Source organism: Muntiacus reevesi, chromosome 6, assembly GCF_963930625.1.
Source record: "Muntiacus reevesi chromosome 6, mMunRee1.1, whole genome shotgun sequence".
NCBI lineage: Eukaryota > Metazoa > Chordata > Mammalia > Artiodactyla > Cervidae > Muntiacus > Muntiacus reevesi.
In genome coordinates this window covers 40,736,607-40,753,749 of record NC_089254.1, presented here as the reverse complement: position 1 = coordinate 40,753,749, position 17,143 = coordinate 40,736,607, and the positions used below count along the sequence as shown (strand labels likewise).

General features: G+C 39.3%; 1 protein-coding gene across 5 annotated transcripts in view; it reads right to left on the bottom strand.

The window, feature by feature from the left end:
- Window positions 1–17,143, bottom strand: part of MAGI2 (membrane associated guanylate kinase, WW and PDZ domain containing 2) — a 1,418,773-nt gene that overhangs the window by 240,655 nt on the left and 1,160,975 nt on the right. For all 5 annotated transcript variants that reach the window (XM_065939768.1, XM_065939769.1, XM_065939770.1 and 2 more), the window contains one exon: window positions 2,322–2,960. In XM_065939768.1, coding sequence (XP_065795840.1) covers window positions 2,322–2,960 — 639 coding nt within the window. The remainder of the gene's footprint in view (window positions 1–2,321; window positions 2,961–17,143) is intronic.

Below are 17,143 nucleotides of genomic sequence, written 5' to 3'. Positions count from 1 at the left end.
CCAGGCAAGAATACTTAGTTGGTTGCCTTGCCCTCCTCCAGGGGGTCTTCCCAACCCAAGGGTTGAACCCGCTTTGCTTATGTTTCCTGCATTGGCAGGTAGTTTCTTTACCACTAGTGCCAGCTGGGAAGCCCAAACTTTTATTATATATATGGGCATATATATATATATCTATGAAAAAATGACTTCAGAATACTTTTTTTCTACTATATCATGCCTTTTAAAAAGGTATTACACACAAAAATGTGTCCAGACTTATTTCTATGACTCATACAGAGGATATTGCAGTGATTTTCAGCTATACCATTTGATATCAAGAATCTGTCTCAAAGATTTAATTTTGATTGCACATTGTAAAATTATGGCTTTTTAATTAAGGGTATTTGTTTTAATCTTAAGCAGTGGAAAATCAAAATATACTGTCAATATTGAATTATCACATTTCAAGTGCTATTTTGTAATAATGCTTTAAGGTCATATTTAAGACTTTTGCTACCATATTAATTTCTGCTTTTAAGATAGGAACATAGTACTTTGTACTCTATGCCTAGTTGTGAAATACTATGCCTAGTATTTCATATCCATTTTTACACAAAAATCAATAATGTAAATACCGGGAAACACCTGCAGAAAGGGCAGAAAACACCATAAAAGGTGCTTCTTTCAGCTTTGACTGCTTTCATTTGCATTTCAGACTGTCAGGCCTTCCTGCTGCTTTTAATGCTTTGAATAGACAGTCACATATGCTTGCCACACGTGTGCTCTTCACGCAAGAGTTCCTCCGAGTACTGCCCCTCCTGACCCATTCCTGCTCTAGCTCTGGTGGTAATCTAGAGACAACAGACATTTAATGAGCACCTATTGTGGGCCATTTCATTAAGAACAGTACCATAAGCTTAGGTAGTATTATCATCAGAATATAACAGATGAGACATCTCAGACTCATGGACTGAGTGTCTTAAGTCCCCAAATTGGCAAAGAGAAAACCAGGACTTGCAGGAATCCCTTCATTTATACTGTTTTCAAGTACCCTCTCTGTCTCCGACCCTCCCGTCCTTTTTCTTCCTAGTTTCACTGATAATCAAGAGCAGAGGAGCAGAGACATGAAGGAGGTGCCCTCCGCTTAGCCCCACTCCCTCCCCACAGAGCAGGGGGAAGGGAAGACACCTCCAGGGCTCAGAGCTCCTACCACAGTCCTCGCTGCTTCCAGTTCCACACTTCACGTGAGACACCCAGCTCAGAACTTCAGCCTCAACCCTGTTCCATAACTTTCTTCCCGGGTCACAGAAGGTGCTAAGGCAAGTATTGATGAAGTGCTCCTGTAAGTACCGGAGGAGTGTCCTGAGCAACCCTATTCACCACTCTGAAAAGATTTTTCTATTCGGACACCGTTCCCATTGGTCCTTATGGGGATTATCAACACTACTTGAGCTTGGAAGGAGTTCAACCAGCTTCTACCTGTTAGCATGCATGTCTATGGACAATTCAGAGCCTTGTTTCCTTGAGAAAAATCAAGTTTTACTTTAGTCAGTGGAAACTAGTCTGAAGCTCCACAACTGATACGTTAATGAAGTTTTGGAATATAACCTATTCACACTCAGGGATTCAATCTTTACCCTCTCGGTTCACAGCTATATATATATATATATATATATATATATATATATATATATACTTAAACACACATACACACATAGGCCTCACTTTACAGCTTGCAGGATCTCAGTTCCTTGACCAGGGACTGGACCTGTACCCTTGGTAGTGAAAGCTTGGAGTTCTAACCAGTGGACTGCTAGGGAATTCTCCATAGCAGTAGCTGTTTGTAAGACTGAAAGCACTATTTTTATTGTGTTTAATATAAAATAGGAGAAATGTTCTCAAAATTCATAAGCATAGCTTCCTGGACTCATATTTTTCTCTATTACTCTTACCTTCAACTTTTACAGCATGATTTCTCAGGCTTGTGGTTGCCAAAGGCAAGGGGTGGGGAAGGAAATGACTGGGGATTTGGGATTAGCAGACAAACTATTATATATAGAAAGGATAAATAACGAGGTCCTACTGTATAGCACATGGAACTATATTCACTAGCCTGTGATAAAGCATAATGGAAAGGAACATGAAAAGGAATATACATATAAAACTGAATCATGCTTTACAGCAGAAATCAATACATTATAAATCCACTACATTCAATAAAAAATTAACATTAAAAAGTACAATTTCACTCAACCCCAAAGAAACTTCCATTTTTTCAATATTATTATAAAGGTTCTACAATTTCACCTGTATACTGATTGCTAAGCCAGAGTTTATCTTACCTCCTCGATGAATAATCAAAGAAGTCTCGCTTCCAATGGGACAGTCCTTAAGTATATCCACTACTTCCGTATGGCTCAGGTTCTGTACATTCTGCTGGTTGATCTCAATAATGAGGTCGCCTTCACACAGGCCAGGGCATCCCTGAATGTCAAGTATTTGTTTCACCCGCTGTCCTGTAGGACTGTCTGCAATGGTGAAGCCAAAGCCCTGGGCACCTTTCACAATGGTTAAGGTCATAAGTTCAGCTTGGGTGGCCCCAGATGAAGCCATAGAAACATTGTCGTCATGGACAGGTGGTGGATACGTGCCATCTAGCTGACCATCAGCTGGCATTGAGTGCAAAGTATGAGGCGGCCGATCTGTTATATCCGGAACTGACTGTGAGGTCCGAGAAATGTATTCCAAATATGTTTCATAGTTATGTCTTCCATTGACCATCACTGGAGGTGGCCTCTCCATTATTGCAAGGGGTGGCACCATGCTGTTAGCAGGATCTTCAGGATCAAAGGGCAAAGGGTAGCCACGACACAATACCAAGTTGACACTCTGACCAATAGGAACAGACTGGAAAAGTTTGACTACATCTGCATGAGTGTGTCCAAGGACACAAACTTCGTTAATATAGACAATGACATCACCTGCAAGGGAAAAAAAGAAAGAGATTGGCAACATGAGGTAAGTTCAATTAACACTGACATAGAGAAATGGAATTATTTGTGAGACTAGTGAAACAGGCGCTCTGTTTCTTAGTAAGCAGTGAGAAAATCAATTAGAATAGTATCTAAATTCCCTGTAAGTGACTCAAGGTTACAACAGTCTGACAACAAATATAGTGATCAAATGCTGAAAAAAAATGCTATTTGGTTATTCCTGAAGTTCAGAAACAGCTTCATATACAGGAATAAAGCTACAGAAACGTTTAGAAGAATGTGTACCTTGAAGAAGGACACATTCTTTGTTTCTTTTTCATCTTCATTTTCAGTGCAATTCAGTTAACAGAATTTTCAAGTTACTGAGAAGTGGTAGAAACAACTTTCAGATGATAAAGCCCAGTATTTGGGTTTTTGAGCATCATTTTACTGAGTCAGTGGTCTTTTTTTCCCCCATTTATTTTATTTTCCTATAGTAAACTGCAACTGCAAAGGTTCCATGTGAACACAGGTAGATGTCTAGAGCATAGTTTTTGGGCTCAGGGATCTGGCTCCATATCCCAGCTCTACTACTTAGCAGATCTGTGCTAAGATCTGGGCAGGTGACTTACCTGCTTTGAGCCACAGTTGTAAAGGTGTTGTGAGGATGAAGTAAGATGATGCAGAAAAAGGGCTTGGTGCAATGCCTGACACACAGGGATTGCTCAATAAGTGTGGACCATTATTAACATTATTGTTGCTAAAATAAGATGGGGCTTCCCTGGTAGCTCAGCTGGTAAAGAATCTGCCTGCAATGCAGGACACCTTGGTTAGATTCCTGGGTCGGGAAGATCTGCTGGAGAAAGGAACAGCTACCCATTCTAGTATTCTTGGCCTTTCCTGGTGGCTCAGATGGTAAAGAATCCACCCGCAATACGGGAGGCCTGTGTTCAGTCCCTGGGTTGGGATGATCCCCTGGAGAAGGGAATAGCTATCCACTCCAGTATTCTGGCCTGGAGAATTCCATGGACTGTATAGATCACGGGGTAGCAAAGAGTAGGACACTACTAAGCAACTTTCACTTTCAAAATAAGATGAAGAGGATTTCAGACTCTGGTCTAAAAAGGAAGCTGCCATAGATTCAACCTCTGATCTCAGATAAATTGATATTTCTATAGATCTTTTAAAAAAAAGGCATTTGTCTCTTCATTCCAATGAATTTTTAATATTTTATTTGGCTGTGCCATGTCGCTTGTGGCATCTTAGTTCCCTGACCAGGGATTGAACCCAGGCCCTCAGCAGTGAAAGTGCGGAGTCTTAACCATGTGACAGCCAAGGAATCTCCCCCAATGAATTTAATCATGGAGTTACTGAAGACCACTGGTCAGAATGTAACTTTATGATGTTAAAATTGTCCTGAATGTAAATATTGTTAAGAACAATTCAATCATGTATAAATAATAATTTTATTTTTGGAGCACTGTTCTACCATGGATTGGTATTTTTATCCTCAAAAAAGATAACATTTGAGAAATGAACTTGCACATTGAGACTGTGTCTGATGATGCTGAAGAGTACGTGAGATATGAAAAGACATATTTTCACAGAATGTCAAGTGAATAATTCAACAGATATCAGTTTATCAGGATAATTCTGAAATGGGTAGTATAAATGGCTAGGAATCTCACTCTGAGACATCACAGCCCATCAAAACTGCAAATATCAAAAAAAAAAAAAAAAAAAAAAAAAGGTGAACTTTCAGAGTTAAATACTTTTTGGCTTCTCTCAGCTATCTGATATAAAATGATTTCTCCACTAAATATATTGTGTGTGTGTTAGTTGCTCAGTCACATAGGACTCTTTGTGACCCCATATACTGTATCCTACCAGACTCCTCTATCCATGGGGATTCTCCAGGCAAGAACACAGGAGTGGGTTGCCATTTCCTTTTCCAGAGGATCTTCCTAATCCAGGGATCGAACCTGGGATTCATTCATTGTAGGTGAATTCTTTATCATTTGAACCACCAGGGAAGCCCAAAACACATTTTAAAATAAGTAATTCTATGAATAGAACAGTCAGTAAAATGCCCTTAACTATATACACTCAGTTAACAGTTACCAAATGCCACAGAATTGCTTGAAAGTGTTAAAAGATACAGAGACAGAAAAGGAAAACCAACCAAACAAAGCAAAATAGTATTTTCAGTGATCCAGTTTAGGTCTGACTTTGGAAAACATCACAGACCATATGACTGGTCAGATGGAACTTCATTCTTCAGCTACGTCTATCAGAGAAGGTGTTGATGTCATGACTGGGACCCTGGGCCATGACTTAGGACTGAACTGAGATGGACATTCACTCTCTGCTACTATGACTTCTCAACAGACTGGAGCCATTGAGGATGCTTTGGCATCATTTTAAACTGGTTAGGGTCATCCTAGAGTCCCAGAGATGTATTTGAACCAGATTATTTTTTTCATCTTCTCCTGTCTCTTCTATTTTTAAAGCTGTTATATATATTTACACACTGAAAGTTGAAAGAATATAAATACTTGTGCACTATCATCCAGCTTAATGATTAGAACATCGCTCATATTAGTTGAAGACCCCCTCGGTGGCATCTTTTTCCACTTGCCTTTCCTTACTGCCCTTTTCAAAGGTAACCATTGTCCCGCATTTGAGGTTTGTTATTCACACATCTTTATATTTTTATGCTATATCTAGGTACCCATAAAAAATATCCCTACATAATGTTTAATCTCTAGAGCAGGGGGCCATGAGGAGATACCCCACATCCAAGGTCAGGAGCAGGGGTCTATGAGGATATACACCACGTCCAAGGTCAGAGAAACCTCAGTAGGACATTAGGCACTGAGAGAGGGCATCAGAGGGCAGACAGACAGAAACTACAATCACAGATTACTAGCCAATCTAATCACATGGGCCACAGCCTGGTCTAACTCAATGAAGCTATGAGCCATGCCATTTAGGGCCACCCAAAACAGATAGGACATGGTGGAGAGTTCTGACAAAGTATGGTCCACTGGATAAAGGATGGCAAACCACTTCAGTGTTCTTGCCTTGAGAACCCCATAAACAGTATGAAAAGGGAAAAAGATAGACACTAAAAGATGAACTCCCCAAGTCAGTAGGTGCCCAACATGCTACTGGAGATCAGTGGAGAAATAACTCCAGAAAGAATGAAGAGATGGAGCCAAAGCAAAAACAACACCCAGTTGTGGATGGGACTGTTGATGGAAGCAAGGTCCACTGCTGTGAAGAGCAATATTGCATAGGAACCTGGAATGTTAGGTCCACGAATCAAGGCAAATTGGAAGTGGTCAATCAGGAGATGGTAAGAGTGAATGTCGACATTGTAGGAAATCAGCAAACTAAAATGGACTGGAATGGGTGAAGTTAACTCAGATGACTATCATATCTACTACTGTGGGCAAGAATCCCTTAGAAGAAATGGAGTAGCCATCATAGTCAACAGAGGAGTCCGAAATGCAGTATTGGATGGGATCTCAAAAAATGACAGAATAATCTCTGTTTGTTTCCAAGGCAAACCATTCAATACCATGGTAATCCAAGTCTATAATCCCTCCGATAATGCTGAAGAAGCTGAAGTTTAATGGTTCTATGAAGACCTATAAGACCTTCTACACTAATACCCCAAAAGGATGCCTTTTTTATTATAGGGGACTGGAATGCAAAAGTAGGAAGTCAAGAAACACCTGGAGTAACAGGCAAATTTGGCCTTAGAGTACAGAATGAAGCAGGGCAAAGGCTAATAGAGTTCTGCCAAGAGAACACACTGATCATAGCAAACACCCTCTTCCAACAACACAAGAGAAGACTACACATGGACATCACCAGATGGTCAACACCAAAATCAGACTGATTATATTCTTTGCAGCCAACAATGGAGAAACTCTATACAGTCAGCAAAAACAAGACTGGGAGCTGACTGTGGCTCAGAGCATGAACTTCTTATTGCCAAATGCAGGCTTAAACTGAAGAAAGTAGGGAAAATCACTAGACCATTCAGGTATGACCTAAATCAAATCCCTTATGATTATACAATGGAAGTTGGAAATAGATTTAAGGGACAAGGTTTAAGGGACTAGATCAGGCACTAGAGTGCCTGATGAACTATGGTCAGAGGTTCATGACACTGTACAGGAGACAGGGATCAAGGTCATCCTCAAGAAAAAGAAATGCAAAAAACCAAAATGGCTCTCTGATGAGGCCTTACAAATAGCTGTGAAAAGAAGAGAAGTGAAAAACAAAGGAGAAAAGGAAAGTTACACCCATTTGAATGCAGAGTTCCAAAGAATAGCAAGGAGAGATAGGAAAACCTTCCTCAATGGTCAATGCAATGATAGGCTCAATAAAGGACAGAAACGGTATGGATCTAACAGAAGTGGAAGATATTAAGAAGAGGTGGCAAGAATACACAGAAGAACTGTACAAAAAAGAACTTCATGACCCAGATGATCAAAACGGTGTGATCACTCACCTAGAGCCAGACATCCTGGAATGTGAAGCGAATTGGGCCTTAGGAAGCATCACTATGAACAAAGCTAGTGGAGGTAATGGAATTCCAGTTGAGCTATTTCAAATCCTAAAAGATGATGCTATGAAAGTGCTGCATTCAATATGCCAGCAAATTTGGAAAACTTAGCAGTGGCCACAGGACTGGAAAAGGTCAGTTTTCATTCCAATCCCAAAGAAAGGCAATGCCAAAGAATGTTCAACTACTGCACAATTGCACTCATCTCACATGCTCGTAAAGTAATGCTCAAAATTCTCCAAGCCAGGATTCAGCAATACGTGAACTGTGAATTTCCAGATGTTCAAGTTGGTTTTAGAAAAGGCAGAGGAACCAGAGATCAAATTGCCAACATCCGCTGGATCATCAAAAAAGCAAGAGAGTTCCAGAAAAACATCTATTTCTGCTTTATTGACGATGCCAAAGCCTTTGACTGTGTGGATCACAATAAACTGGAAAATTCTTCAAGAGATGGGAATACCAGACCACCCGACCTGCCCTTTGAGAAATCTATATTCAGGTCAGGAAGCAACAGTTAGAACTGGACATGGGCCAACAGACTGGTTCCAAATAGGAAAAGGAGTATGTCAAGGCTGTATATTGTCACCCTACTTATTTAACTTATATGCAGAGTACATCATAAGAAACGCTGGGCTGGAGGAAGCACAAGCTGGAATCAAGATTGCTGGGAGAAATATCAATAACCTCAGATATGCAGATGACACCACCCTTATGGCAGAAAGTGAAGAAGAACTGAAGAGCCTTTTGATGAAAGTAAAAGAGGAGAGTGAAAAAGTTGGCTTAAAACTCAACATTCAGAAAACTAAGATCATGGCATCTGGTCCCATCCCTTCATGGCAAATAGATGGGGAAACAGTGGCAGATTTTATTTTTTTGGGGTTCTAAAATCACTGCAGATGGTGACTTTAGCCATGAAATTAAAAGATGCTTACTCCTTGGAAGGAAAGTTATGATCAGCCTAGACAGCATATTAAAAAGCCAGAGACATTACTTTGTCAACAAAGGTCCATCTAGTCAAAGCTATGGTTTTTCCAGTAGTCATATGTGGATGTCAGAATTGGATTATAAAGAAAGCTGAGCACCAAAGAATTGATGCTTTTTGAACTGTGGTGTTGGAGAAGACTCTTGAGAGTCCCTTGGACTGCAAGGAGATCCAACCGGTCCATCCTAAAGGAGATCAGTCCTGGTTGTTCATTTGAAGGACTGATGTTGAAAGTGAAATTCCAATACTTTGGCCACCTGATGTGAAGAACTGACTCATTGGAAAATACCCTGATGCTGGGAAAAACTGAAGGTGGGAGGAGAAGGGGACAATAGAGGATGTATGGTTGAATGGCATCACTGATTCGATGGACATGAGTTTAGGAAAACTCTGGGAGTTGGTGATGGACAGGGAGGCCTGGTGTGCTGTGCTGCAGTCCATGGGGTCACAAAGAGTCGGACATGACTGAGCAACTGAACTGAACTGAACTGAGTCTCCACCCAAGTATGTTTTTGCATATTTTAAACCTTTTTTAAAATGGTATACATATGAATACTATATTATATTCCTCAAAATGTATTTTTGATATCTCTTTTGATATATTTACCTCTAGCTCAATTCTCATTGTTATATAATATCTATTGGGTGACTGGACTTTCCTTGTGACTCAGATGGTAAAGCATCTGTCTACAATGCAGGAGACCTGGGTTCTATCCCTGGGTCGGGAAGATTCCCTGGTGAAGGAAATGGCAACCCACTCCAGTATTCTTGCCTAGAAAATCCCATGGAAGGAGGAGCCTGGTACAGGCTACATCATTATTTATTAATGTCTATCCATTCTTATGTTAATGGACAGTTGGATTCTTGAGAATATTGGTTATTAAAGAAAACTCTGTTATGAACTTCTTTTCATGGCCTTTGTGCACAACTGGGAGAGTTTTCGTCAGGTATCTACCTGGCATAGAATTGTGGGTATAGGCCACGTGCATCTTCAACTTTGTTAGCAACGGTAAATGGCTGACAAAATAGATCAAGCTGGTTTACACTCCCCTCAGTAGTGTATCAGAATTTTCATTGCTCCCCATCTGATACAATGCTTGCCATTCTCAGATTCTTAATTTTTGATAATCTAATGAGTGTGATCATGGTTTTAATTTGCATTTCCCAGATTGCTTGTGAGAGTGAGCATCTTTTCATATGTTAATTGGCTATTTGGGTTTCCTCTTTAGTAGCTCTCCTTTTCCCATTTTTCCTATTGGGTTAGTCATCTGTTTTTAAACACATTGACCATTTTCTTCCCACCTCCATTCTTGACCCAACATCTTTTGTAGGTTTGGGAGGCTACATGGTATAAGCAGACATGACACAGAATAGAGAACCAAAGTCTTTGGACTGCTTCCCCACTCCATCACTCACTAGCTATGTGACTTTCAAAACCAACTTAAATCTTCAGTGACTCAGATTCTTCAGAAGTAATGAGGAACAATAATCATAGCAACTTAGTGTGCTATGGGAAATAAGAAATGAGATCACACAGGTGAAAGTGTTTGTAAGCTGTAAATTGTTATGCAAAGGATAATTGCTATTTCAGGAATTATTATCTGTCCTTGGTTATATCTGTTTATAAAATCAGGACAGTCCCACCAAGATATTCCCACCACAGTCATAATTAAGCTGGATATGAATATCTACATGGGCAAGGCAAAGGCAGGAGAGTAACAAATGCTGTTCTCTAGGGCTCTCCCTAACTGTAATCACAGTTAAACTCCCCAGCCTCCACGTTGCTTTCTTCTTCCCACAACTATGCCAGAAAGTCACAGAAAAAAAAAGAACTAAGGGTAATATTCTAAGCTCTCACAGTTCCCTGCCAAGTCTAAAGAGTAGTTACTTGAATTATAGTGATTAATGTTATCTATTTTTGAGTTTTAATGTGATCTTACTGTTTAGAAATAGAATGAGAACTACTTGTGGTTCTTAGTGAGACTGCCTTCTAAAATTTATGGATATTTTCCACTCAGAGCAATTTTTCAAGTCATCAAGCAAAGCGAGTGCTAAACAACCCTGCAACAATATCTTTATGGAGCTACCAGAAGATTTCTAAATATAAAAGATCAGTGGTCAGTTATCACATCTAATAACCTGACACTACTTAACTGCTCATTTAAAAAAGTAAATGGATGCCTAGATATGGTGTCACGCCAAAGCTGTTGTTGATGGGAGATGTAAGCAAACCTTGCTTACTCAAATAGAACTGATTGGGTAATATTTATAGATCATGCTGTATGAATATCATTTACATGTTGTGAAATAAAAATATGAGCCACCTGGTATGTGCCTTCTGATGATGCCATGCTAAGTCCCGAGACTGACTGGGCTTATGAGCGCAGACATGGTCATCACTAGGAAAACTGGCTCCAGATCTAACCCTGTTGGCCTGCTTAAATGGGAGAATTGAGAAGAGTCACTTGTTTGCTCCATCTCTCAGTTTATTCTTTTATAAAATGAGAATTAAAATATCTCCTTCATTTCCTCTTTCGCAGGACTACTGTGAGAATGAGATCATGCTTGTGAAAATACTTTTAATTTTACCAAAGGAAAGTTCTCCATAAAAATACGATGATGTGTTTCTTTTGAGAGCCAAGCACACACTTTCATCGCCATACTGCCTGCGAGGTTAACTCTGTTCTATGTGGCCATTCGCTTCAGGCCCTATTGAGGCCAGATGGTTTCAGGGTTATTGCCTTCAGGTCTGTGGGTCGATTTTGGTGTGACTAACGAGCTTGGTGTCCCCAACACGGCCGGTCTCATAATGTCCTGATTCCCAGTTATGGGATTTCAAAGTGAAAGTGAAGGAGAGTGAGGCTGATGAAGCGGGAAGTTTAAACTGCTGGCCTCTATGAGAAAATGTTCTAAGATAATTGGTTTCTTTCTTAGTCATGGAAATCAAAATACAATATTGGCAATCTCTTGGGTACTTCATCATTTTGGATAAAATAGAGCACTGTTTGTAAAGCACTGCTTAAAATGGAGATATTTTTATACCTCTTTTCTCTGCTCCCACATTCTTTGAGTCACTGTGGCTAAAGAATCTTCCTTTTCAGCTGCTCTCACTTACCACCTGGTGTCTGTCTCCCTTCACCACCACCTTGGACCAGACTAGAATAATTCACTTCACACTCCATTCTCATCCTATAGTTTCCTCTATTAACTTCAAATCACTCAATCTTCAGACCCCCTGCTTAACACTCTTTACCACTAGTCTTTCCAATTTATTTTTGTATTCACCCCCTAATGAATTACCTTTCTGGGGAAGCTGGGATTGTTACTGTTCACAATTCATAACTTGATAACTTGTCTCTTAGTTGAATCCTGCTATTCTTCTACCCTTAAGTGCACGTCTTTTCTCGGTATAATTTCAACCAGATAATTCATTTCTTTCCTGACTTTTTCAAAGAAATCCTTCATTATTCCTACAAAGATTGCTCCTGTGACTACAAACTCTTCTCAGACTTTATTCCTTTGTGAGAGTTTTCTACCTGCTCCAAGTTTTTTCCCCATAAAATATACAGAGTATCATTACTATACTGAGAACTCTAGGTATTCAATAAGAATAAAGGATAGACAGGGTTAGAAAAACACTGGAATGGATTTCACTCATTCATTGCCTTTAAGTGTTTCTAACATGCTTTTGCCAAGTCATATGAAAAAATAAAGTGAAAGTCACTCAGTTGTGTCTGACTCTTTGTGATACCATGGACTATATGGTCCATGGAATTCTCCAGGCCAGAATACTGGAGTGGGTAGCCTTTCCCTTCTCTGGGGGATCTTCCCAACCCAGGGATTGAACCCACATCTCCCACATTGCAGGCAGATTCTTTACCCACTGAGCCACAAGTGAAGTCCAAGAATATGGAGTGGGTAGCCTTTCCCTTCTCCAGCGGATCTTCCCAACCCGGTAATTGAACCAGGGTCTCCTGCATTGCAGGTGGGTTCTTTACCACCTGAGCTACCAGAGAAAAAGAAAAATAATTCTCACTGACTACTCCCATCCCACCAATTACATGTACTCTACATTGAAAAATCACTGTTTCTTGGTTTTCTCTCCAGCTAATACAATTAGACTAATTTTTCTCCTTTCTAAAGCTTATTTTAGTTTCTGTTTTTATAATAATAATATATAATTGTATTATACTAGATAATTTTATTATAATGTTGAATATTCATTTTCCCTCTGTTCTACAACTTCCACAAAGATTATAAATTTTGACTTGTATTTTTGGGAGTCTGCTACTCACCACTTTAATTAAATTGAAAATAACTGCTCTTGATAAAATGTATTCCCTTAAGTGAAGTACGGTGGTATGTCAGACAGACAAACAGAGTTGAAGCCAGGTCTCTGGGTTGCTCTTTGAAGAAGTAATTCATCAGTTTCCTCATCTACAAAATGGGAGAACAATAGCTGTTCTACCTACCTTACAGCAAAGAGATGTCTGTGAAAGTGTTCTGTAAATTACCATGATACCACATATATAAATATACATATTAAAATTTTTAAACAAATGACTGATAAACATTAGAAATTAAGAATATCTTAAGAACAGGAAAAAATAAATAGTTCAAGTCTTTAAAAAGAAACAGCTGGATTTTATTCAATTATTTGGTAGTTTGCTTGGAGAAATCTGAGAGGACAGATAAAGTTCATCTTTGTAGCTGAATATGATTTCACAAGAAGGAAGACCAGTGCCTCATGAAAGCATCCTGAGATTCCTCATTTCCTTCTAGCATGTAGGTACAACGTAGTTAGGGCAGAAGGGTCAGAAGGCACATGTGAAGTGAGGCTGCAGCTGTGGTGGTGGTAGGTGGGACTTAGAACATCCACACTTCAGGGTCTTGACATATTCTCAACTATGTCAGAAAGTGAGAAGGGTCTGATGATAAGAATCCACCAAATAAATGATCTCTTGCCTTTCTCAGTTTTCCAGATGAATCTGTTAACAGAGTTCTATGCTTCTTATTGCCCCAAAGGTTTCCTTACACCTAAATCTAATTTCTCTTGTTAAAGATCACTATTTCCTCAATTTCCATTCTCATGGAAGCATCGTTGCTTCAGAATAATTTAAAATGGTTTCTAGAATTCCCAAATGGTCTCTTTAGGGTACTAGTTATAAAAACAGCCATGAATTGGAGGAGATTCTGTCTTAGATGTTCCAGAACTAACCATTGTATATTGATTCTAAACATTTGTCTTATAGACAGCATTATTGCAGACAACACCAAATTGTGCAGAAATGCAAATACTTAAGTTATGGAAGGTATAAGAGACAGGACAAAAGTCTTCATCAGAAGAATCTGAATTTGTTAATTCTTATGTGCTACCTTATAAATGACAACTGTGAGTGAAAAAGAGGTGAATTGATCTATAGCAATAAAATAAGGTGTTTTAAATCTCTCTCTCTTTTTACTTTAAAAAACCAAGTGTGTCATAATGGAAAGAGCACTGATTTAGGAGTCAGAAAGTTTACATTCTTATGTCAGGTGTGCCAATAATTTGTGGTATCAATCTCTGGGTCTTATCCCTCCTTATTAATTTATGCAACAAGTATTTATTATACTCAATAGCTACCATGAGTCATAAACAGAGAAGACTGAACTGGATGATCTCTAAGGTATATTCTTCAGTCTGAAATTCTAACACAAAGTCCCTTGGAGTCTACGTCTTAGCTGTCTCTGCAATTGTTCCAGCACAGAGGTTGGGAACTTGCCTCTTATATGGATTTCTGCAACAGTCCCTTAGCTGGTTTCCTTCATATCACAGAAGGGAAGGAGAGAAAGAGGAGAGGAGAGCCTAGCAAATGGAATGACTCTGAATCTGTGGGATTATGGGGTTCTATAATCTCACCCCCTATGACTAAGATTACAAGGGATGGCTAATAAGCCCCCTCTTCTGATCAAACTGTCTGAGGAGCCAGAAGAGTATAAATATTCTACAGGTCAGGGGCATTAGTTTCAGGGACTCCAAAGCACTGGGCACTGCATTCTTCTATCTGCCTCTCTGTCAACTCATTTTCATACCATACTCTCTGATGTCCTTTCTACTTAATGTCCTTTCAATGCCTGCTCCTAGAAAGAGAACAGAGTCCAAGTTCTCTAGTTCAGCATACAAGGCTCTCAGTCTACATTTTTACCATCTCCTGCCTTTTCCTAATCCACTCTGTGCTTCAGTTGGTATAAGCTCAGACCCATGTCCTACACATGCTATGTTTTCCTACCCTCCCATTTCTCATGCTTTGTCCCCACTAATAAACTCCTAGTTACCCTTTCAGACCAACTTAACCTTTCTGATCATCTTTCTGACCACCTCTGACCACCACATAGCTCAGTGTTATTACCTCTTCCTGTGTGTTACCCTTCAAGACACCTTAATTCTTCAATCTCTCTAACCACATTAACCCCACCTAGAGTTTCTCTGAACATAGTGACTACCATTTTAATATAGTTAATACTTATCTGGCATTTGCAAATTCTGTTTTACCTAATCCTTAACAATTCCTCTGAGATTGTTACCATTGGACTTCATACATGTGGAATCTGAGCCCAGGAATACTGAATCTTGGTAGTTAGGCTGAGATTCAGGAATTGAACCCAAGTTTTTACACAAATGTTAAGAATTTCAAAGAGACCAGGACATATTTTGACTTGGGGACACTTCTGTGTCTCTCCAATTGTATCAGCTGGCATGTTGGGTAAAATATCTTTAATTCCTGAATATGAAATTGAGAAATAAACTGCAATATTCTTTTGATTAGTCAAGTTAATAGAGGGAAGCAGTGAAGCAAATAATTGCAAAGGGGGAATCTGCTGCAATATCCCAGTCCACTTTCTGCTGTGCTCCAGAAGAATCTGTTTGCAAGAGGACTCTGAAGAGGTGGAGGGTGACAGGGCACGGTAACCCACAGGACTCTGTAGCCATCATAAGTTATATTATAAATTATTGCAATAGTTGTGTGATTTGGGGCAAGAAATGTAACTGTGTTTGATCTAGCTTCTTTTAATGCATGGAAAAGTCAGGAAAGGTAGTTTCTAAGGTGCAGTTTTAAAAGTTCCTACATCTGATGAGAATGTGAAAAGCTCTCCTACTTCACTCATAGAAGGCATTGGAAAATTTCAGTGGTGCAGTTAAACAGTTAAGTGACCAGCCTTTTTGGGCTTACCCCAAGGATCCTCGATTTTGGAAAGGCAGTCAGTGATGCTAACATTTTATCTACAGGCAAAAGTATACCAAGCATGGCCCTTTATTTCTCAAAAGAATGAAAGCTTTCTTATTCATATTTTATAATTGCATCTGTGTGACCTGGTGCAGATGCCTAATTAAAAGCTTGGTTAAAAAAATTATGTTTAATCAGCACGCATCCAACAATTACTCTCTGGCAGATGTGGATCAGCCTGACGGTATATTTACATTTCTTTTGTGTTTGGCACAGAGTGGTAAGATATATTTAAATACTTGCATTTTACTTTGTTGGAAAGGAGGAAGAAAGAAATACATTCTGAGAGAATCTAAAGGCACTGATTATGTGCTGATCTGACAGAGATGAAACAACACTTTAGATTAAAAGTATAAGTAAAGCCACAAAAAGAAAGCATAAAAGACTGTTTTTTAAAACCTTTTTCTATTTTTTAAATTTTTGTGCAAAGCTCCAAAGAGTAGACACTTTCTAAATAGCTGGTTCACTTTAGGAATTCAATAGCATAAAAGGGTCAGTGAATCTATTTCCTTAAAAGAATGCAAAGAATTTTAAACAATAACAAGAAAAAGAGACAAATATGTCATCAGAAGGACTCTATAAAATGAAAATAGGTTCCTGAATCTAAAGAGATCTTATGAGTTCACTAGAAGAAAATAAAAACAAAATAATTTTTAAAATATCTTAAAACCTTTGTAGGACATGAAAGTTTATGAGAGTGAGACAGAAATGCATTCCAGAGTTTTCCTGTGTGTATGGACACACATGTGAGCAGACGCATGACAGAAATACATTCAGCTACTCCCAACTCCCCACGAAACCCAAGCTACAGAAGTACCTTATAGGAAAAAGTCGCCATTTTACACGAACAGGAAGTGGTATGCATGTTTATTTTCAAACAGCATTAACTGTATTCCTGAACAAAAATGATTCTTTTTAGCATAAATGACTCCTAGGGGCCAGCATGACTCAGTGCCATCTTCTGAACTAACTCCAACAGTGTATAGAGTGGCTGTAAAACCTCCTCTGAAATGATGGGGAGACAGCTGGCCGAGGTGGAGCCAGGCTGGGCACGGGCATGCTTTCCAACAGTTTATTCTACTCTACCTGCAGCTGTCAGTTGTCAGCCATTCTGACTGAGCAAGAAAACTAAATAACAGGAGGAGAAAGAACAAGAGAGATGAAGAGGACTAGAGCACCCACTGTGTTTCAGACAGCGGGCTCCTGCCAAGTGTGGGAAAGCGTGTGTAACTCTCTGTGTGTTTGTTATCTGATCTACACACCTACATGCACTTTTAAGACAGGTAGAAGTGATTTTTCAGTCAGAGGAAAGAAGAATTTAGTTTTTGATACTGTGAAATCGATACAGAAAAGGGGGGAAAAAAAC